The sequence below is a fragment of the Rosa chinensis genome, chromosome 5 (genome assembly GCF_002994745.2).
Source record: "Rosa chinensis cultivar Old Blush chromosome 5, RchiOBHm-V2, whole genome shotgun sequence".
NCBI lineage: Eukaryota > Viridiplantae > Streptophyta > Magnoliopsida > Rosales > Rosaceae > Rosa > Rosa chinensis.
The window spans coordinates 4,229,195-4,250,516 of NC_037092.1; the positions used below are offsets into that span (position 1 = coordinate 4,229,195).

A 21,322-nucleotide genomic window follows, 5' to 3' on the forward strand; every position below is an offset into this window, starting at 1 on the left:
TTCATTATCCAAAACACATAAAATTTATTACATCATAATAAAAATACCGATACACATAACAGAGTGCTCATAATGGACTACCTTGTCAATACATTACTTCTTTTGAGCCAATCTCTTCTCACTTCTAACACAAAGCATAGACTCATAGTGATGAGATTGCTTGACTTTTTCTTCTTCTGAATAAAAATGGGAGGGTGCATCTCATATGAGCTATAGTTATCAGTTCAGGGTCTCACTCCAGTACAATAAGAAATCATAATCTCCACTAGCTGAATAACATTATTTTGAAGTTGACAAGTTTCTTTACACCCAAACTCCAAGTTCAAGCACTAGGATTAGGAGAGCTTTATCTTTAACTTTTTTTTTCCTAAGATTAGATAAGAAAGAAAAGAAGATGAAATCCGATTTCAAAACTTTGAAATTGATTGATCGAGATTGCAACATCAACGCACTCAAGGATTGCTGTGCTGCTCATTCTGTTGATATAAATGCTAAACCCAAGGAATCTGGATATATTTTCTTCCACAACAATCAATAGTTTTACTTGTAGAATCTGGGTTGGTCCTGAAATGGCAACACGACCAAAAAGAATTCATTACATTCAGGTGGGAGCTCAAGCCCATAGCTCAACACTTGTTGGGCCTTCTATTGTTCATCTGCCTGGTCTTGTTTTTGGTGGCTCGTACGAGTACTAGTAAATAATTTGAAGATTGACAAATTGTTGGATAAAATGTCTCAAAGAAATTGAAATATGCAACTTGAAAAGAAAAGAAAAGAAAAGAAAAGGTTTGGATATCCTACTGCTTCGAAACCGATGTTCTTTTATTGATACAACATGAAAGAAAAGAAAAACTTCGAATACCCTACTGCTTCGCCTTGATTTCAATGTTCTTCTAGTGAACACAACATGGAACTAGGAGATGCTACAAGTCTTAACAACAAACAAGCATACAGCTATACAAGAGACGCCATCTAAAAAAAAAAAAAAAGGCATACAAGGGACAAAATCAGACTGCGTCATGCTGTTGAAACGCTGAAGTAAGTTGAGCTCAAGCTGTTCAGCCTAAGGAGTTGCAGATATGCCATCAGTTTGTGAATTGCGGCACGCCGCACCTATTACTAATCCTAATGCCTTCTACTTTCAGAATTTCAAAGAAAGTAGGCAGGAGTGGCCACTAGAGAGTCTCCGCAACTTGACCTATTGAGCGACCAACTGTTTTTCCCAAGACAAAAGATGGGTTTGAATCCCTCCATGGCTCCATATCATGCAGTGAAATTCTTATGCAATCATAGAAATTAAGAATGATGATGCTTGAAAGAGGTCATCTTAATTAATTAATAGTACATATGTTAAAGTTAAACATTGGTCATCCGCAAATCAATTATTGAGACCAGGCTAAAAGTGATTAGATTCACATTATGACTCATAAACGATCGATCTGAAAATTTCCAGCACAATCATATTATCAACTTCATAGTCTTTGATATCATATATGGTAAATTGGTAATGCATCATGAAGTCCCAAATTAGTACTGAGAAAATGTACTGGGTTTATGACTGGCTTGATCCTATCCAATCTGTTTGATCATGGAGAAAAGATCGATGTGTTCCAATTCGGGACCCCAAGTACTTCCACAGTTCCACTCACCTGAGCAATGAGCACCAGTTTCCAAAAATAGTATAATCACTTATGAATCACACTTCCTATGAGACTATTCATGGAAGATAGAAATCCACAAGATAGAAATCATGAAGGTCATGATTAGGGAGGTGGATGAATACAGTTCCCACCCAAAACAGACTGAAAAGTGAGGATCCCGTCATCTACCAACCTGAAGATGGACTCATCCACTTGCCTAACAATCTCCTGCCGACGTGGGGAACTTGCATACGCGTTGATGAGTTCATAATGACTCGAACACTACTATTTGATAAGTTTGATAAAAAAATTTGGTTTAACTATGGAGTATAGCTATGATACATTAATATTTCTCATTCATGTCATATTACATGTGCTATTTACACTTTAAGAACTCATGTTATCATTTCAATGACTCATGTGGTAACTAGAAAGAAGTCCTTATTGAGATAAATAAAGTTCTCATTATGATACGTTAATATTTCTCTTACATGTCATATTTCATGTAATATTTATACTTTGACAACTCATGTTACTATTTCAAGAACTTATGTGGTAATTAGAAAAAAATTCTCATTGAGATAAATAAGGTCCTCGTTAGAGCAAAGTATGTAATTAGAAGAAAAAAAAATCATCATTAAGGTAAATAAGGTTTTTGTTACTTAGTTAGAATAAAATAGATTCTCATTTAAGTAATTAAGTCTTAAAAGTGATAACCGTATTATATCATATGTTAACATATTGTAGAATTTTCCTTAACTATTGGTCTAGAGGTATTCTTTTGACAAATATTGGAGTGATTTTAAGTTTGAAATTTTTTGGTTCGTTCAAAAATTTAATATTTAATAATTAGGAACATGCATGAAGTAATGATGATGTTATTATGAGCTATGCCTATGAGTGAGTGAGCTCTCCAACATGTACTGGTTTTCACAATGTCTCCTCAACTTTGACGAGGCTAAAAATGTCCTAAGAGGAATTTCAAACGGTAATTTCACCTGGTCTAGTGCATTTACTATTGAATATTGACTGACGTAACTTTTCAAAAAGAAACCAAGTTTACTATCATTGAGCAAAAGACCAAAATCAAGATAAAACGACAGTGCACTGTCGGTTATTTTAATTTTTAAAAAAATAACAGTCATTCATCTAATCCACTCTTTTATATATTTTAATATTCAAAAAATTATATCCATTCATATTGCAAGTACCTATGCACTGACGGTACATGGAATACACTCTCTAAAAACTACATAGAACTATGTTGCATAAATTATGTTTGATCGAATCGGTTTTCAACTCCCAAAAACCAACCCGGTTGAATATGATTATTGTTGAAAATCATACTCTAATCTATTTAACTAGATTATTGATTGGTCAATTTGATCAGTTTAGTTTGGATAGTAGACATCTATCTAGTCATAATTTCATAGTACCAAAAATTCACCTAATTGCTTCTACTATAAGAAAGAAGAAAGAATTTACCGAAAAATGGTTGACATGGATTAGATGATTTAGATCACACCTGATGGTGTCTCATTATTAATAAATAACACTTGTATACAAGTTATATCACAAAGACCCTTTTTGCTTCGACTTGTCCTTGGCTCAATTTTGTTCTTAAAGGGTAAGGCAAAATCAAATGACATAAAAGAAAGCCCAAGTTCCAATTATGATGCCATAAAGCTATCACTTTCTCTTGTGTTTTTCCTTTTATAAGAGCACCCCACATACCAAAATTCCCACACACACATAAATAATAGAAAACCACACGCAACACAAACACACACTCAGCTCATATTTTTTTCTCTACATTGATGATATGCCTTTACATTGTTCTAGTATGGCTATAAAAGCCTCTCACAATTTAGGACTTGTGAAATTGAATGACAAGCGCAAGTCCATAATCAACCACGTAGGAACAGTTAGCTTCTCTAAAACCCACCACCACAGAATCTCAAAACCCATTGGCTGCTTATCCAAGCTCAGCCAAACCCAGTCTTTTACAGTAATGGAGGACCCAAAAAGGTTGAGTCTTTCATCCCTACAATCCATGAAGCACACCCAAGAATTGGAAACTGCAGTCAGAGCTGTGCAAATGGCTTGTTCACTCTGCCAGAAAGTTCAGGAGAGTTTGATTTCCAAGTCCAGCGCTGTGGTTCAATCCAAAGGTGACAACTCTCCAGTCACTGTTGCAGGTTTGTTTCTTCACTCTTACATTTTTTTTTTATGAACTGGGTCATTGGAAATTGTGTTGATTTGAACTGGGTTTTCTGTGATTATGATTATGTAGATGCTTGCCTTTCTGGGTTTCGGAAATTGTTCTTCAATAATGACTGATATTATAGTTTATGCACACAAATTAACATGTGACGTATTGCTTTGAGTTGTAATTTGCTTTAGTTGAAAGTGCTATAAATTTTAATAAAAATATGATCTTGTGCATCTGTTTTGGCGGTTTCCTAGTGGCAACTTTAGCATATGGGAATATGGTAGTCCCATGCTAGTCCTTTGTCTCCTAGAGTATCTGAAAGATGCCTGCTTTATTAAGCATTTGGTTTCAGTCTTTTATTTTATAAACCAGGCATTAACTTGTATAATGTGTGAATGTTGAACCGAATCACTAGAAGGCACAATTTGGATTTTGGACAGAGCATATAGGCAACTTGAGCCTTTTTAGAGTGTCTATTCCAGCAGCTCTATGTTTATTCTACCTTCAATAGCAATCTTTCTGTCCTTAAGATGAAATAATCATAATTGAACCGAATGTTTCTGTCAAAATTGTGTCTTGGTGTAAGAGTCAGCCATTTTGTTTGTAATTTATATAGAGAATCTCTCTGCATCATGTCATGGAACTCGGCAATTTGTTAAGAACCTCATATTTTGCTGTCTCTGGACTCATTATGATCGCTGTTTGGCTGCTCCCTTAGATTCCTGATTGAGGAAAATTATCCCAATTTGTCTTTAACTTGAGCATCTCTGACAATTTGAACAAAATTCAGCTTCGACACCAAAGATAGCTTCCAAAACACTGTGATAACTTCTCATCATCCTCTTAAGAAGTTGCTGCTGGTTTATAGTTTTCGACATCTCTAAATGGAATACCTTACAATATTTTGTTATTATACTGGAGTTCTAAATTACAAAAAGTGAAACCTGTGGTCTGAAGTATGTGACCAAATAATTACATATTAAACTCTATTGCTTCAATGTTATCATTTCATTGATTGATGCCTTATGAAGTGGAAGGTTCGGCATTTTAGGTGAAACTTTATGGTCAATCTTTAGTACACAACGTTCTACTTTATGAGAAATCTCTCTGATGTGCGTGTGTGTTTTTTTTTTTTTTTTGGGGGGGGGGGGCGCGGGGGGTGTTTAAAGGTGGAGGTTATCCTTTCTGATCTTTTTAGGCATTTTGTGTGTCTTATTCTATTGAATCTTGATCATATCATGCAAACAGATTGGAGTGTCCAAGCAACTGTGAGCTGGATACTGTCGGAGTCTTTTGGGAGTAGCAATGTGTCCATTGTAGCTGAAGAAGACATTCAAAACCTGTCCAAGGCTAAGGCAGGTGGAGTATTGGAAGCAGTAGTAAAAACTGTAAATGATTGTCTAGCTGAAGCAGCTCGTTTTGGACTTCAAGGTCCGAAAAAGGCCCTTGGGACTACAGAGGTTCTTGAAGCCATCAGTCGGTGCAACTCAAGGGGAGGCCCTACTGGGAGATTTTGGGCTCTTGACCCTGTTGATGGAACATTGGGTTTTGTACGAGGGGATCAATATGCTATAGCTCTGGCTCTAATAGAGGATGGAGAAGTTGTGCTTGGAGTTCTTGGATGCCCTAATTACCCAATGAGAAAAGAATGGCTAAACTATCATCACCGGTATCATAGAATTATATCCAAATTGACTCCACCAACATCAGAATCATGGGACAAAGGCTGTGTAATATATGCTAGAAGAGGTAGTGGTGAGGCTTGGATGCAACCCTTGCTCCATGTAAACAAGAACTTTTTGTGGCCAAACTCTGCAAAACCTGTCCGAGTGTCCTCCATTGATAATCCATCATTGGCAACCTTTTGTGAACCTGTTGAGAAGGCAAATTCAAGTCATTCCTTCACAGCAGGACTAGCTCACAGTGTTGGACTTAGGTACATATGTTCTGAATTCGTTTCTCTTTGCCATGTGTGTACTATAATTTGTCATGAATTCGAAGGAACTCACATAAATTATATTGATATATACTCTGCCATTCTTAAACAATAGTTACAGGCATTTTACCCATTGTGATTTGTAACCATGAAATCAGTTTGTTAAGCTGAGTCCCTTATAACATGATTGCAGATGAAAATAAGTTCCGGGTTATAACGGAAGCCTGGAGGTACAATAGATATGTGCTAAAATGCACCAGGTTTAGACTAATAGAGCTTGTTATGACTGCAGGAAGCAACCATTAAGAGTATATAGCATGGTGAAATATGCAGCTATAGCTCGTGGGGATGCCGAGATTTTTATGAAGTTTGCAAGGGCTGGTTACAAAGAGAAGATATGGGATCATGCAGCTGGTGTTGTCATCATACAGGAGGCTGGTGGTGTGGTTTCAGACGCCGGGGGGTGTCCACTGGACTTTTCAAAGGGTATATACTTGGAAGGTCTTGATCGAGGTGTCATAGCTAGTGCCGGAGCAAACCTACATGACAAGATCATCAGGGCTGTTGATGCTAGCTGGGACTCCTCTAGTCTGTAGTACCTGCTGCTCAACATAAAATTGCACATAACTCCTTCCATGACAGACAGGAGCATTGTATATTAGTGTTTTCATTTTTCTATTTTTGGTTTATAAAATAACATAAAACATCAGTTTGCTTCAAAAGCAATCGGGGATCTTTTGGTGTTCAGAGTCGATTATAACGGAACTTTTAGGGGAGAAAATCATCCAATTGTATCAGAAAGGTGGAAATGCTTAGGAACCAATTATTGAACCCCAAATAAAAAATAAAAAATAGCAACCTATTGCCTTCACTGCCTTGCGTAATGATGCAAAACCCATCACCCAAATAGAGTATGCAACAAGGCTTGGGCCTATGGCCCCAACTCAATGAGTCCCAAATTTTTTTATACAGAGATAGAGGTTACCAATGTCCATGCCCACGCACGCGCCCAAGCACACGCTCACGCTCACGCTCACGCTAATGCAAGTGAGGCTACTAGTGTCTCCTCAAGCAAGGTTTAGTCCCGTGAGAACCGAACTTTCTCCTAAAAAATAAAAAATCTGTGCGTGGCCATGATTTTCTGTAAAATTGTTAAAAAAAAATTGGGTCGAGATTTTTAAGTTCCATCAATTAGAGAATTGTTTAAAAATCATGATTTATAAGTGAAAGATTTTGGTGAGAAAAGAAAAATATGCGATTTTTGAGAAGGACAGACACACAAATTTGATAAATTGAACGAGAAATGCTAGCAACTGTTTCTACTGATCTTTTCCATTACTCTTCACATCCAAGCAAGGGCGTAGCTACATGGACATCAGAAGGGTCAATTGACCCTGCTCACCATCTTGATGAACTCCATTTTGCCTGAAGTGTTTGCTTTTATGTAAGAAAAATATGAGCTACTTGACTCAATTTGCCCCTTCTAAAGTAACAAAATAGTTACTTTTAACTAGCTTATGACACCTTATTCTTACAAACAAATGTGTTTCTTTTTGTATATCTATTCCTCTCCTTGATTTGTTTATCTCATCCTTATGTACAGATTTCTTTTTGTTTTTTGTCATCATAGGAAAATAGTTTGGAGATAAATAAAACTGTATTAGGTGATTATTTGTAGATTAGTAAAGAGTATTTTAAATCGAGTTGGTTATTATTTTTATTTTTTTCACTTAATCGACTAGTTATGTAAGTTTGACCCCTCTTAACTAAATTTTTGACTACGCCACTGCATCCAAGTTATGCAATTTCCGTAGTAACTTGGCAATAAACAGTCCACTCAAATTTGTGACAAGGACAATGTTCCACTCTGCATCTCAGCAAAGAACTTATAAAAGTCATACGTGTTCTTAACTGACATGAACTTCTTGACGTTGACAGCTGCTATTGATTAGGAAAGGACGAGTAAGTGCCTATAAATATCGAAGCTCCGTGTCCAAATCGATATTTAATACCAGATGGAATTAAGCAAAGTGGTCGTGAGGAAAGATTGAGATCACTAATTAGTTAGATGCAAAACAACTCATTTTCTTGATAGGCATACCTGTATGGACTCAAATGTCAACTAATTAAGATAAGTAGATTGGTCGGCCCTAGAGTTTAATGGCTCACTGCTTAGCTCCCCCTGTTGATATCTTAATCGACCAGCTACAATGCCTGGTTGTCGAGATCTAGGATACTCATCAACAGTAAAAAAGAAGTTTTTCTACGATACTTATCGAATCTAACATAAAAAAACAATCTATACTTCAAAGAAAGTGAGAAACCTTCGATATAAACCTTTGGTTTAGCCTGCTCGTTTAGTATAGTATTGCTTGTTTATAAACTACCCTAACCATAAGCACAACATGATTCCACATTTCCATGTACATATCATTTTTCTGAAATTATTTACTGCATCATTTTGTGAACAAGAAAAGGATGAGTTCAACAAAGTCGGTTCACTTTAATAAAATTCTTGTAACTAGCCTATAGGCATATTTGCCTCACTATGAGGAGAATAAGTGGATTCAACTTTAATGGGGTAGGGATGGGTCCAAATGATACAACCATTGGACCACACTCATACAGAAGTTATCAATGAAAGTTGAAAGGTGGGGATTGATCAGAGAATTGAAACTGCATTTTCGATAAGTAAAAGTTCAGATAATTAAGCAACCCAGCTCTGCATTATGAGTTTGGCAAAACTTAAGTGCAAAATTAGGTGTTTAGATTGAATATTAATCTATCCAACACTGGTTTTGTCATCTTGACATATATTGTTAACTCGTATTCCGATCATTTAATGTATGGAAGAAGAGGTCTCGTCCGACTTCTCCATCCCCGACTACGTATGTAATATAACATCTGATACTTTCTAATAGCTAGGTGCACGTTGAGGCTGTACGTGAGAGAGGATATTAGCTAGCTAGGTAGCTACTGATCATTCGATCACAAAACTTTTGGGCACGATAATAGTCTAACAAGTTAGGCCATATAGTGTTGAATCTGTTGTGCTCTAACAGTCGTCCTAGTGATTGTAGCTTTGCCATAGGGGACTGCATGCGTAGACTATACACTTGAATTAAGGTGTATCCATCCCTACAAATTGTGACAGAAACTGAAAACGATGGTTTAGAAAATATGACCTATTAGGTCAACCATATTGAAGATTTTGGGAACCAAAGCTCAACTCACACATGCTGAGCTACTAGTGAGTAGTGACTAACATCTTTACAAAGTGCAGATGTGTCCCTCGAATGTGGTCATGACTTCAAGTTTCACCGTCGTCTTTAAATGAGTTTGCAGATAGGATGTTGGCTACATTTATTTCATGTCTAAGAGCTTAATTTAATGTTTCTACAACTCTTGTGACAGCTAATCTAACTTTATTATGCTTAGCAATCTTCAAAAATGCAGAGCATAACTCAATGCGTAATAAGATTGTATTCATACGTTTTTTAATCTTTCGTCAACTAAAGCTTAATGTGATTGTACTCTCTATGTTACGTTTACACCAAAAAAGTACATTTTGATTTTATATATTGAAAATTGTTTTCTCAGATACATCAATTTATATGACTCAAACTATTGTTTAGATAAATAAACCGTGATGAATAAGTAAAGAACAATGTCAAAATAAGCAAAAATATAAATAAAATGTTATATTTTGTTACTTATTCTCGAATTAAAAAAAAATTTCTACTAATCAAGACTCTATATCAAAATATCAAAAATTCTCTTATTGATATATTAATCCATCAATAGATGCTGAAAGCGTCACCCGAACTCCATGCAAATAAATGATAAGATGATACAATCTAATTGTATATTTGTCATCTCCTGCATGAAAGTAATCTAAAATCAAAGTCGGTGTACATCCGTGTATATCACTATCCCATTAACATGTGGGTTCCCAATTGTTCAATATTATCATGTAAAAATAGTGGGTGCATATCACTAAAAGAGTTACCAAACTTCATGTGTCAAACTTTGATGATCCAATAAATGAAGAGATGAAAAAAATTGAAGAGGATAATAATTGCACCCAACCTACTCACCCTCTGTAACTGTCCTCCAACACATCCTCCTCCTCCATTAATGTCCTTTGTCTTCCCACTATCATATATCCGCTTCAACTTTTGTGTATATATATCCCTTCCTCAAACACTACCTTCTCTTCTATCTCATCACACTCCTAAAGAGCAAACATGATCCCAACAACAAGTCTTCTCTTGGCAACTTTGATCCTCACTGCTTCACTTGGTGGCTTGTCTGCCCGACCTGAGTCCACCGGAGCCTTCTCAGCTGAGCTCAAGCACTCAAACAACAAGAACAAAGGTGGTGGAGCTGGTGGCAATAATGGTGGCGGTGGCGGCATGGGAGGGTTCTTTGGGCCCGGAGGTGGGTTTGACATACCCGGGTTTGGAAAGGGCTTTGGAGGCGGCTATGGTGGAGGGTACGGCGGTCCGAGCGGAGGCTCCTCCAAGGGTGGTATCGTGAGGCCTACTCAGGTGTGCAAAGAAAAGGGTCCTTGCTTCAATAAGAAGCTGACATGTCCTGCTAAGTGCTTCACCTCCTACAGCCGCTCAGGGAAGGGCTACGGCGGCGGCGGCGGAGGCGGTGGGTGCACCATCGACTGCAAGAAGTGTACTGCTTATTGCTAGAGGAAATAGGGCTGGTCTGTTCTTGTTATGATGGAACCAGTAGATGGTAAACTATTAGTATATAGAAACTATGAGTTTGTAATAGTTCCTATGAGACTATTCTATGTATTTACCGAGTCACTTCCTCTCTAATCTATTAGTTAAATAAAGAATTAGTTGGTAATGGAGGGGCTTATGGGTTTGTTTTCTAAAAGCTTTAGGGTTTGACTGGGTGTCGTGCTTCTGTTGAGAACCCATATATATGGTGATGTGAGCTCTACTTTATTTGAGGCAAGTCTTCTATACATTGGCAATACCATACCGAACTGCTAATTTAGCCACAACCACCTATTTTGAATACCAAATTGTTAGCTATATGTAACTGAGGAACTCAGGAAAGCAATCTCATAATCAGAAGCTTTACATTTCGCCGAAAATTACAGTGCGTCAAAGCAAATCCCAAACAGCAGAGAAGTTAAGCAACCTATCTGTAACTAATATGATGCTTCAATCCCCACTGTAAATATTGGGTCAGACGGAAAGATGTGAGACGGATCAGTAAGATGAAGTTACAGCTCTCAGAATTACTCAACTCTGTGACCGAGACGTGGTTCCAAAACATTGTACTGAGAATGATTGAATTAAACTCCAATACAGAATTCTTAGAAGCAGCAAAAATGCAGAAGACGTGTATCTAACAAGTTACAAGCCCTTGGATTCAAGTTTCCATATCACTCCAATATACTAAGAGAGGTAGTAGCACTTAATCAATTGTGAAATATGTAAAGGGGGTACAAATCAAAAAATAAAGGCTCGAGCAAAACATCTGTATCCGCAAATCCTGTAGCTAAGGGCATATACAACCTAAATCAATACAGAGTCGCCATCTTTTCCTTCTGAATACATGTTTCTTTGCCTTATATTGCTGCCCTCGCAACATGTCTTGCTCCTTCACGCCTCATTTCAGCAGCTTTACCACTTCCCCGGAAGTACATGTATACTTGCTGCATATGTAAAGAAAAAGAGGTGTTAAAAAAGAAACCAAGAATCTAGTGCTACAACAGAACCTGAGATATTACAAGTCCTTTTGTGACAAATTGACAAGGAGAACAAGACCTGAATAACCCAGATGCTAAGCACTGATTCAAGACAGAACATGCCAAATCCAATGAAGTAGAAGATCTGTAAACAGAGCAAAATCATCAATATCAGCCATCAGATTGTAATCAATAACAAAAATATCAAAACTATAAAATAATATGCCATCTACATGAACAGTCATGAGTCGAGTAGAATTTTGTAGTCTCATATATCCATTAAAAGAAGAGGCATCTGAAATCAGTGAAGGGTACATGGGCATAAGCAAAATTCTATAGTCTTACCCCAACCAAAGCATGATCGCCTAGAACATCAATTGCAGCCAGAATGCCACTGTTCCAAAAGCACACAACAGGAACATCATAAGTAGAGAACAGCAAAATAAAAATTTCAAATCATAAACAATGTTCAAGCATATTCCCAATTTTAATTCCTTACAAGCATCCACTAAATATTCACTTTTATCTGTGTATATAACTAAGAACAGAAATCTAGATCAAGCGTATTGCAGCATGTCTGGAGAGAATAAACCTCTGCAAACAGTAGAATTAAATTAAGGTTTCTAGGGACATACGTGAGAGATTTTCCTTTGAAGATTATAGGGGGAGCGACCGCAGCAAAGATGCAGAAACCAATGTGAAACTGTACAGAAAAGAATATAAGTATTGGGTATGCTAAAATTCCTGGAGTAAACTGCAAACCTACTACAACAGGAGATCTGAGACAACATTACCAGGTAGAACAGGAAAAACCATCCGTACTTCAATGCACTCTCAGACCTGCAATAAGATTAAAAGAAAGAATACCAATCAATAGCACAGCTAACACTATATTCAACAGTTAATGCATTATTCCACTTGCTTTCAAAACTTACGCATGCATTAGCATAAATTATCAGGAGGGAGGAAATTCTACAATGCACGTATTACTTATTTGAAACACATTGATTGATCATAACTAACAGAACATAGTATCATATTGCAACATGTTCACTATGCTTGTTCTCAGTTGCTTCATTATAGTCTAACACAATGTCCAAGCTTCAGAGAATTTCTTTGTGGCTTATTAACAAGGGAACAGTAAAACTGGAGCTTGGTAGTTAACTACAAAAGATATCAACAACCAAATTTATCACCAAGAGAAAGTAATACCTGAACACGCGGTAAAGAGGACGGTACCACAACACATAAGATCCAGGGGCCCCAGCAATGAAATATATAACCGCAAGGAACCAAATTTTCACCCCTATACCAATACAATGAAATAATCAATTTCACCAAACTCGAAACAGCAGATCCAAAATTAATACTCAAGCAATTGCAGGACAGACACAAGGTATATCTTTGTACTCACCTTCCCCCTTAATCCAGGCAGTAGTCACAGCTATTATATTCCAGAAGAGGCAAGCAACAATTCCTGCATAACATCACCATTCATCAATAAATCTCTATAGTCTTCAGTATATAGTAGAAAAACTTATTCATACAGTCTACCTGACACTCTAATCATGATAGCAGAAGACAAGTTCATGCAATGATATATGGATTACACAATAACAAGAACTGTTAAACATCGATTATATTATCTTTGACTGTTATAGTTTTAAGACCAACAAAATTGAGGCCTCAACACCATGTTACAAGGCCACCCATCATGGCACCAATAGTCACGATTTCAACTAAAGAAAACTATAGCCAGCAGATGTATACATCTTTTTTTTTTTTTTAATTGCATGCAATTAGAATCCTGACACATGTTATCAAACAATTTAAAAATCAAGCAACAGTTGACATACCTAACCATGTTGTAAATGCAACATACATCACCCTTTGTAAATGAATTGGTATTTCATTTGCAATATCATGATGGATAAGTGGAAAGAAAGGTGGCCAATTTTTTTCCTCGAGAACAATTCCAGCTGCAAAACAAAACAGAGCATGTCAAGACTGTAGGTGATCAACTTTCAGAGGATATCCACTTTCTAAGTTTTTAGATAAGGTTTTGAACACATTCATTTAACCCCAAATAATGAGAAGACTAAAGATATTTCTGCAAAATAAAGGCAAGGCATAATACCTCGTGCAGCAGCATCCTCTTTCCGTTTTACAATCTACATGAAGCACCAAAAAGAAAAAATGAATGTTGAAATTTGTATTGTATGGACCAATAAAGAATTATAATACGAAGTTACAGGAACATTTGATGCCATTTTTTTTTTTTTTGGGGGTTGAAAATGTAAAGTAAGCAAAGACAAACAACTGAACAAGAGACCCAAAAAAAAAAAAAAAAAATTAAAATTCTGCTCTAAGAATATTCAAGTAAATATCTCAGAAATCATTCCCAGAAATTTAGTCCTCGTAAGATACTCCTATTCATCCCTAACCAGAGTCACCGAAAAAATGCATAATGGCAAACATCAGTGCTCTACATCCTTTATGTTCAGGATAGTTATGAAAATTTTCAGTCTCATAATAAAAAAAAATAAAAATTTGATAAACAGGTTGACAAACATCAGTTCTCTACAGCAGAGTATTGAATTTCCATGCAATCACAATTTATAATTTCTTTCAAATCATACCTCTTCACGCTTTCTCAGTTCAGCTTCTTTAGCTTGGAGTTCCCTCTCCCTCTTTTTCAAATCCTAAATCAAATAATAATAACTAAAATTAGAAAAACACTATGCCAAAATACAAGTAGTCTAATTAACAACCTCTCAATTCAAACTTACCCCACTTCCATCAATAGGTATATCGACGGTTTCACCAATACCGTAATTGAAACCAGCACGTTCCGGAGGCAGAGGTGATAGTCTGGAGTTCTTGGCAGGAGCAACGCTTCCATGATTCTGGCAATACAAATGCATTAGAGCTCAAACAGGAGAAATAAAACAAGTATAGTTTCTATTTCTCTACATACAAAACCACCGTCTATGTTCTTCATGCCTAATAACTTTACAGTCCATGCACGAAAACTGAAATATTCAGGAAACTATCTTCCAACACCGATTTTTTCGGGTCATTTTGGTTCAATCTAAATATAAACTTCATCAACAGCCAAAGAAAAATCAGTTTCTACAAGCAACTCCGACGAAGTTTTGACTGATTATTTTTACACACAGAGATTTAGATCACAAAATTTCTATTGCAGGCTACTGTAACACATACTCAATTACACAGACTTCAAATCCATGGAGATTCTACCAATTCAAACTGAATAGCTACAAACTCAACACGATTCACTTCAATTTCACTGACAATCCAAAACCGAAAGGATCGCAGATCTTAAGATCTACTAAACCGCAGCCAAAAATCGCAAAGACTAGCTAAAAACCACAAAGCCTTTCAAGTCAACCTACCTTCAAATCCAAATTTGACTAGATTCAAAAACCAAATCATCGCATCCAAATTCATCACAACCAGAACCAGAAAATCGCAAAAGGACACTCACCGAGAACGGATTAACTTCCTCTTCTTCAGCGAAGGGGTTACTATCGAATCGACCAGCCATGGATGAGAGCGAGTGGTTCTGTACTGAGAGATCTAAGAGATTTGGAGGAATCGAAGAAGGAGAAACTTGAAGGAGAAGAAAGGGAGGAGAAGTAGAATTGAATATAGACGAAGAGAATTTGAAGGCACGAAGCTAAGTGAAGGATTGAATTAGAATTCTAGAGAGAGAAAATGAGTAAACGGTTGAATAAAGCGTTTTTTTTTTTTGTTCTGGAGAGAGGAAACGGAGGAGGATGACTCGTCTATAATCTTTTGTCACCTTTTTGGACAACGAAGGCGGCCTTTTCGTTTTGATTTTTGCATTCTTCAGGGGCAAAAATGAAAATTCGGGTTTTTTCTCATTGGGTGTTTGGTATTTCTTAAGATGTGTTAGTTGTATAGTTGGTTAATTAATCCATTATGCTCTGTTTTGCTGCTTTGGTTGTAACAAATTCCGTTGTTGGGTTTCAGCTGGGGAAGTCCCCTCTGTGTAGGGCGGTATTAAGTTTTTATGAATAAGTTGTGGCCGATTTTAGTCTGAAAGACTAAAATCGTCTTGATTACTAGTGCTTCATCCTGCGGTAATTGCTTCTAGGTTTTATGAATATGTTGTTACCTGATTGACACCCTTCCTTTTCAAAAAAAAAAAAATCTATTTTGTTTTTTTTTTTTAATGGTTGTATGATATTGTTGTCATTTTTCAATAAAATGAAGTAAAATTTGGATGATTCAATAGTCTCACTAGTCCGAGACCTTTTTAAATTGATCGAAATTAAAAATTAAGAAGTGTTGATGAAATCCAATAGATTTGGCTTAACCGTAAAACCTTAAGCAATTTGGCTTAATAAAAAAACAGAAGGTTCGTACGGCAATAGAAAATTATGCAAGCATTACATGGACTACAACTTGTAAAGTTATAAAATGACTTCTATTTTCCCTTAAAAAAAAATGACTACTATTTAATTTTTCGTTCTATTTTCCTTTTGGTCAAAAGTTTTTCATTCTACTGGAAAACCTGTTTTCTCATTATTAAGGCTAGAGCCGCTAGACTATAAGACTATATCAGGCACAAGCTGTAAAGACTTGATTTGATTATTATTCTCTACGCGCTATTAATATAGTCTTCTAGAATGATGAACAGTTTAAAATTCCTTGGTTTTAATATAATATTGGCCCAATGTATGTCGGCCCAGTTCTAATGAAACCCAACTTTCCAGTCCACATTGCACAGCTACAAGGTGGGCAATTTGGTTTTTGCAAGGATTAATGGGCTGATAATAGAACAATGAACAAGAACTGAAAACCTTGTATAAAACTAATGAAGAGCAAAAACAGCTGGAACAATTTACAGGGAGTTGCGGGGAACAAAGTTTTTCGAAGGTCCAAAAAATGAATAGATTATTGAGTTCAATGAACGCTACACATGCTAAACTATCGAGTATAGAGGACTGTGTATGAGAAGGTGCACTAAGAATTTTCTTAAGTTAAAAAGCTTCAATGGTTGTTGCGTAACCGCTGTTTCTTTCTCCGTCTTTGGTCAGTTCTGAATGGATCAATCCACTTCTTGTCCTCTTCTACAGCACGATTCCACCGTTCTTTGAACATTGTAAACTCCCGCGTTGATTGCCTCCGAATCTGCCCAAGTGCATGTGAAATGTAAGAACCATAAGTTCATCTAGCTTTCCGGAGGTGATTGTTTTTTATTAACAGTACAAGAGGTCGTAAAATATCTTAAACACATTAGATGGAGTCTCACCTCGGTTCTTCCATCGTGATTTGAAACAATACGTTTCTGAATGTCAATAAGAACAAAAATTAATAAGCTGGGGCAGTTATAGAACCTCTTACGAAAAAAGAGTTTTATCTATTGGTTGTAGTAAAGTTTACCTTCTTAGAATTGGAAACCTGCACATAGGGAGAGAAATCAGAAGTGTTAGTAGATTAATGTGCAGGACAATGTTAAGAGACAATCTGAACACAATGAAAATGGGGAAAGATGCAAGGAACACTAACCTTTTTTTCGGGTGAGTCACCCCCTCCCAAACTTTGTATACCCTTATGAAAAATAAATTCACTATCAACAACTCCAACATTCTTTGTACGGTCCCCCTGCAAAATGCCGTATTTTATTTATGACCTCTGCTGAATGCTTGATGTTCTATAACTTTATAGAAAGGATAAGAAACCTAAGCAATTTTGAGCAGTACCAACCCTTGGAGCAGAAAATGTTACAAGAAGATTAGTATGAAAGTAGATCTTACCTGTGCACAATACCCAAGCTTCATGTCCAGACCCCATCCATGTACAAGATCATTCTGACCAACAAGAAAGCAGCTCCATGAAGAATTTAATAAAGACATTTCCAAAGTGATATTTGACATGTTGGTGGTGCTCAAATTTAACAAGAGATAGTACTCCAGACGATACAATTACGAGTTGAAAATCAATACATTGAGGATATGGAGCTATTTGATAGTAAGAGTTTGATGTAAGTAGTAACAAGAGTATGATTTTCTTCATCATATTTCAAAATATTAATTGAAGCCACAGACCAATATATAGAGATTACCTGAATAAGATGCCAAGTGCAATGCCAGGCAGATCTTGAAAAGACCGGAGCCATACCTTCCACAAACCTGCATTTTGTAAACTTAAAAGACTAAGAAGGCCGGCCATTGTATTCTTTAGTTTTGACCCATACAGAAGACCAATGTATCCTGAAAACTGGAGTCCTATGTATAATTCTAGAATACTATAAAGAAGCAAATTTGTGTCTGCTTAGTTATGCAGAGATGGTGTTAATCCACATCCTAGCAGTCAATTTCCACTTTTAGGATGTGATTAAACCAACCAAATTTCTCATGGTGTCAAAGGAGGAGATCCTACATTCTAATCCTCAATAATAGATGGATCACCCCTATACAGTATGAACTTTTAGAAAGAAAGTAAATATCAGGAAGGTCGCTACTCATCGGAATGACTACTCACCCAGTGCATGGTGGTCCTCGACTTTCCTCCGTACACTTCACACTGCCTCTACTATCATAAACTCTTCTGCACAGAGTTAAAATGTTTTCTAAGTATAACAAGTATTCAGAAAGATGAGCAAAAAGTTTTCTGAAACCAGCCTATTTACCTATGGAACTTCTTTTTTTTAGAACGAACTGTAATTCTATGATGTATATCAGATGAATTTGGATGCAAAGCTGGCTGAGATATCTCCAGTCCTGCTTCTCTTACAATTTCAAGGTACCTGAGAAACAGCATCCAATATGAATTGACAGGTCTTCAAAGAGTGTATACAATCTTAATAACTAGAAAATAATTTCATATGCTGCCCCTACCAGACCAATTACAGATATTTTGACAAACTCTCTTTTCAGTGTGCCACATAAGTTTAATACTCAAACATTTAACAAAGATGTTTAAGTACAAGTAAGTGCAATGATGGAGTAATAAACTTGAATTCAATTGCCCCCCTACTATATATATATTTTTTTATAATCTTAGTGCATTTGCAAGATTTGAATCATCAAGATCATAACATTTTCTTTGGATATTCCAGCATGTATTCAAATAACTCTCTATCTATAGTAATTAAGGGCATATAACACCAGAATAGTACCTTGCTGGGTTAAAATCCTCAACCCCCAAATCTTCATCCCAAAGGAATATGTAATCATAAATGGACACAACATCTGGATGTAGAAATCGTTTTGCAAACCACCTAAAAACACCCAAAAAGAAGAGAAATGAGAAAATCCAAGAACAGCAAAAGTAGGACCTGCTCTTTGATAACTCCAACCGTGGGAGGAGACAAATTGCATTATTTTTAGATACATTACCACATTTCAGCAATACACTTCATACTTGAAATATTCAGACAGCTGCTAAACTTTGGATAACACTATATATATATATATATATATATATATATATATATAAAATAAAAAGAATAGTTGCTTAATGCCAGAGAATTTCACAGAATCATGAATGCAACTGCTAACATACCACTTTGTTTGGTTGTGGGCAACTATGTGTATGGCCTGATTACTCCACTCAAGATCCCACCACCCTTTAACATTCCCATCATAATGGAATAGTATAATCGTAAAGTTTTCTGGAAGAAACTGAAATTGATAAATTTAGGTCAAGCATGTCTCTTGATAGCATTTTAAACGTTGTGTAGAAAAATCTATTACCTTTTGCACAATATCATCAACACTATGTTTCTGCTTAATCCCAGCTGCAATAGCCAGTAAATTGCGATTGCTATAATCAACCTGAATCAATAACCACCACAATTCAGACAAGTGTCATCATCAGCACAATAATTACAATAAAGAAATTTCTGTTTATCCATAAAAGCCTACCAATCTAGCAATCATCTACCGGTGTTCAATTAAAGAGAGTAAGCAGACATGCAAGAAAAACATAAAAACGAGACAATTAGAGTATTACCGTTAACTTTGAACTAGTCAGCCATAAAGGCCTCAGCTCTAAATCCGACCTAGCTTGTATTATGCCACGAGGTAAACCGTCCAACTTTCTGGAACTCAAAAGAATTTCCTGAAGGCAAGCATCAGAAGCACCTTAGAATATAATGAAGATAGAAACATACATCCACATCTGATCGGCATGCAAGAATTATAATTGGTCTGGTTATTGCAGTGATTTGATAAGTCAATGATGAAGAACTACAGAAGCCTTACTTTAAGGTGTTACAAAACACAGATGAACCGAAGCAAGAAAAATTGATATGCGATATGAGCATTTACCTGATTAAAGGGATGCATTCTTTCTTCCATCTGATAAATTAGAGGAGAAAAAAATGTAATCAGTAAGAGTGACCACTAGGTAAGGATAACATTACTTTGAAGAATCAACATAAAGGTCAAGTTCAGGTAAATAGAAGGGTTAATTTACCTCTGTCTCCTTATAAGCCTGATATTGGTAATTGGTGGTTCTATACACGATGAATAACATTACTGTACACACAACTCCCATAAACGACACCTGCTTCATCTTTAATCCTCCGCTTTTTCCCTGCATCAGCAACATCTATCATACTCAATGACACTGACTTCTGAACTTAATGCTATAAAGTACGAGATTGCGGATCATACCCCATCAGAGAAGCTGTTCTTCTTCTTGAACACCCATATCCAAGAGGTTGGTGTCTTCATAGATATCAAAACCTTCTACTTTCTCTACATGACAAACTGCAAATCACTCAAATCAAACAGACACCAACGTTAGATATAATTCCAACCAACTGCTATCAGCTCCACAATTTTAACAAAAGAACCCTCATCCAAAATCAGTAGGAGAATAAGAAAACATTAAGTTATAATCTGGCATCAAGTAAACACAAGAGATTGCAGAACCAACCAAACTTCAATGCAAAAAATCAATTACTTAATAAGTCTTAGAAGCCAAGATAATGTAACCTGGAACCAGAAGTTTGCTTTAAGCAAGTCCTAAAAGCCTAGACAATGTAGTCTGGCACCATAAATTTGGTCTATATATTCAAAGAGATTGCAGAAAAAACCAAACTTTGAACAAAATTTATTAGTTACTAAATTCATACAAGCACAAAACACGTAGCCTTCTAATTTTTAACTCCCCCATCATGGAAAAACCTCAATAACAAATGGATCCCATTAGATCTTAATAACCCAATAACCAAAAAAAAAAAAAAAGATCCCCCCCCCCCCTTGCTTGATCACACTAAACAAAAAAACTTACCCGGAAAAAAAAAATAGCAGAGAAATTTGTAACGGTTCTTCTTCTCTGGAAACTCCGAGAGCAATAATCAGCAGGGAAACTATACCAAGATCAAATCAAATCGCCGAAAAAATAAGGCCGGAAACTGGAACAGTGTTGCAGCTGAGCTGATGAGATAGAAGAGAAAACAGAGAAGGGCCAAAGACAGAGAGACAACAGTGACTAGGACAAAAGACCCAGAAACAATGTCCGCGCGATTCGGGCAAAATCAGCAAGGGGAAGCCAAAGTCCGAATCAGATTGGATTAAGAGAGAGACTCGCCGGGTTTTAAGGTAAGCTGGGAGAGAAGAGAAGAGAGAGGTATTGGGCTGTGGGGATGTTGATGGGCTTCCCGCCGACGACGAGTGTCGCTCACTGTATCAGACACGCAACAGGAAGGGTTCGCTTCGTGTCTTCTGGTCCATTGTTATATAAAACTACTAAGGGGAATCCACACCTGTTGCATCTCTCTCTCTCTCTCTTTCTCTCTCCTGTTGTCGAAT

At 36.5% G+C, this 21,322-nt stretch overlaps 4 protein-coding genes across 5 annotated transcripts; 2 read left to right on the plus strand and 2 right to left on the minus strand.

Annotated features, from left to right (window-relative positions):
- Nucleotides 1-3,384: 3,384 nt before the first annotated feature.
- On the plus strand, nt 3,385-6,535 carry LOC112166768 (PAP-specific phosphatase HAL2-like). Its single transcript, XM_024303670.2, has 3 exons — nt 3,385-3,838; nt 5,101-5,788; nt 6,081-6,535. Exons 1-3 carry the CDS (start codon nt 3,463-3,465, stop codon nt 6,382-6,384), a joined length of 1,368 nt encoding a protein of 455 aa, XP_024159438.1. The 5' UTR covers nt 3,385-3,462; the 3' UTR covers nt 6,385-6,535.
- A 3,362-nt stretch (nt 6,536-9,897) lies between these two features.
- Nucleotides 9,898-10,760, plus strand: LOC112202099 (glycine-rich cell wall structural protein). The gene has a single exon (XM_024343010.2). It carries the CDS (start codon nt 10,036-10,038, stop codon nt 10,489-10,491), a length of 456 nt encoding a protein of 151 aa, XP_024198778.1. The 5' UTR covers nt 9,898-10,035; the 3' UTR covers nt 10,492-10,760.
- A 318-nt stretch (nt 10,761-11,078) lies between these two features.
- Nucleotides 11,079-15,299, minus strand: LOC112202098 (secretory carrier-associated membrane protein 3). Its single transcript, XM_024343009.2, has 12 exons — nt 15,016-15,299; nt 14,297-14,413; nt 14,147-14,209; nt 13,645-13,678; nt 13,364-13,486; nt 12,922-12,984; nt 12,720-12,813; nt 12,302-12,347; nt 12,143-12,210; nt 11,853-11,901; nt 11,587-11,652; nt 11,079-11,474 (listed from the first exon to the last, which is right to left on the minus strand). The coding sequence occupies exons 1-12, from the start codon at nt 15,073-15,075 to the stop codon at nt 11,388-11,390; spliced, it is 870 nt and encodes a 289-aa protein (XP_024198777.1). The 5' UTR covers nt 15,076-15,299; the 3' UTR covers nt 11,079-11,387.
- Nucleotides 15,300-16,333: 1,034 nt separating this feature from the next.
- LOC112202096 lies at nt 16,334-21,322 on the minus strand. Of its 2 annotated transcripts, none has more exons than XM_024343006.2 (16): nt 20,802-21,322; nt 20,180-20,275; nt 19,980-20,099; nt 19,832-19,861; nt 19,515-19,622; nt 19,256-19,336; nt 19,065-19,183; nt 18,679-18,780; nt 18,190-18,306; nt 18,042-18,107; nt 17,623-17,689; nt 17,315-17,368; nt 17,067-17,162; nt 16,941-16,958; nt 16,810-16,845; nt 16,334-16,688 (listed from the first exon to the last, which is right to left on the minus strand). In XM_024343006.2, the coding sequence occupies exons 2-16, from the start codon at nt 20,237-20,239 to the stop codon at nt 16,548-16,550; spliced, it is 1,215 nt and encodes a 404-aa protein (XP_024198774.1). In that variant the 5' UTR covers nt 20,240-20,275; nt 20,802-21,322; the 3' UTR covers nt 16,334-16,547. The 2 variants fall into 2 exon arrangements, with proteins under 2 accessions (XP_024198774.1, XP_024198775.1); XM_024343007.2 differs by lacking the exon at nt 20,802-21,322 and adding an exon at nt 20,504-20,545.

Bases quoted from the DNA above. Each gene is read 5' to 3' on its own strand.
- LOC112202096 (XM_024343006.2), bottom strand. From the start codon at position 20,239: ATGAAGACACCAACCTCTTGGATATGGGTGTTCAAGAAGAAGAACAGC. The intron at 19,184-19,255 runs GTAATAGATTTT...TATCAATTTCAG, and splicing joins TTGATGATATTGTGCAAAAG to TTTCTTCCAGAAAACTTTAC. The intron at 16,689-16,809 runs GTGAGACTCCAT...GCACTTGGGCAG, and splicing joins ATCACGATGGAAGAACCGAG to ATTCGGAGGCAATCAACGCG.
- LOC112202098 (XM_024343009.2), bottom strand. From the start codon at position 15,075: ATGGCTGGTCGATTCGATAGTAACCCCTTCGCTGAAGAAGAGGAAGTT. The intron at 13,679-14,146 runs GTATGATTTGAA...TGCTTCATGTAG, and splicing joins AACTGAGAAAGCGTGAAGAG to ATTGTAAAACGGAAAGAGGA. The intron at 12,211-12,301 runs GTAATGTTGTCT...TTTTCTGTACAG, and splicing joins GGTTTTTCCTGTTCTACCTG to TTTCACATTGGTTTCTGCAT.
- LOC112166768 (XM_024303670.2), top strand. From the start codon at position 3,463: ATGCCTTTACATTGTTCTAGTATGGCTATAAAAGCCTCTCACAATTTA. The intron at 3,839-5,100 runs GTTTGTTTCTTC...TCATGCAAACAG, and splicing joins CTCTCCAGTCACTGTTGCAG to ATTGGAGTGTCCAAGCAACT. The intron at 5,789-6,080 runs GTACATATGTTC...TTATGACTGCAG, and splicing joins GCTCACAGTGTTGGACTTAG to GAAGCAACCATTAAGAGTAT.
- LOC112202099 (XM_024343010.2), top strand. From the start codon at position 10,036: ATGATCCCAACAACAAGTCTTCTCTTGGCAACTTTGATCCTCACTGCT.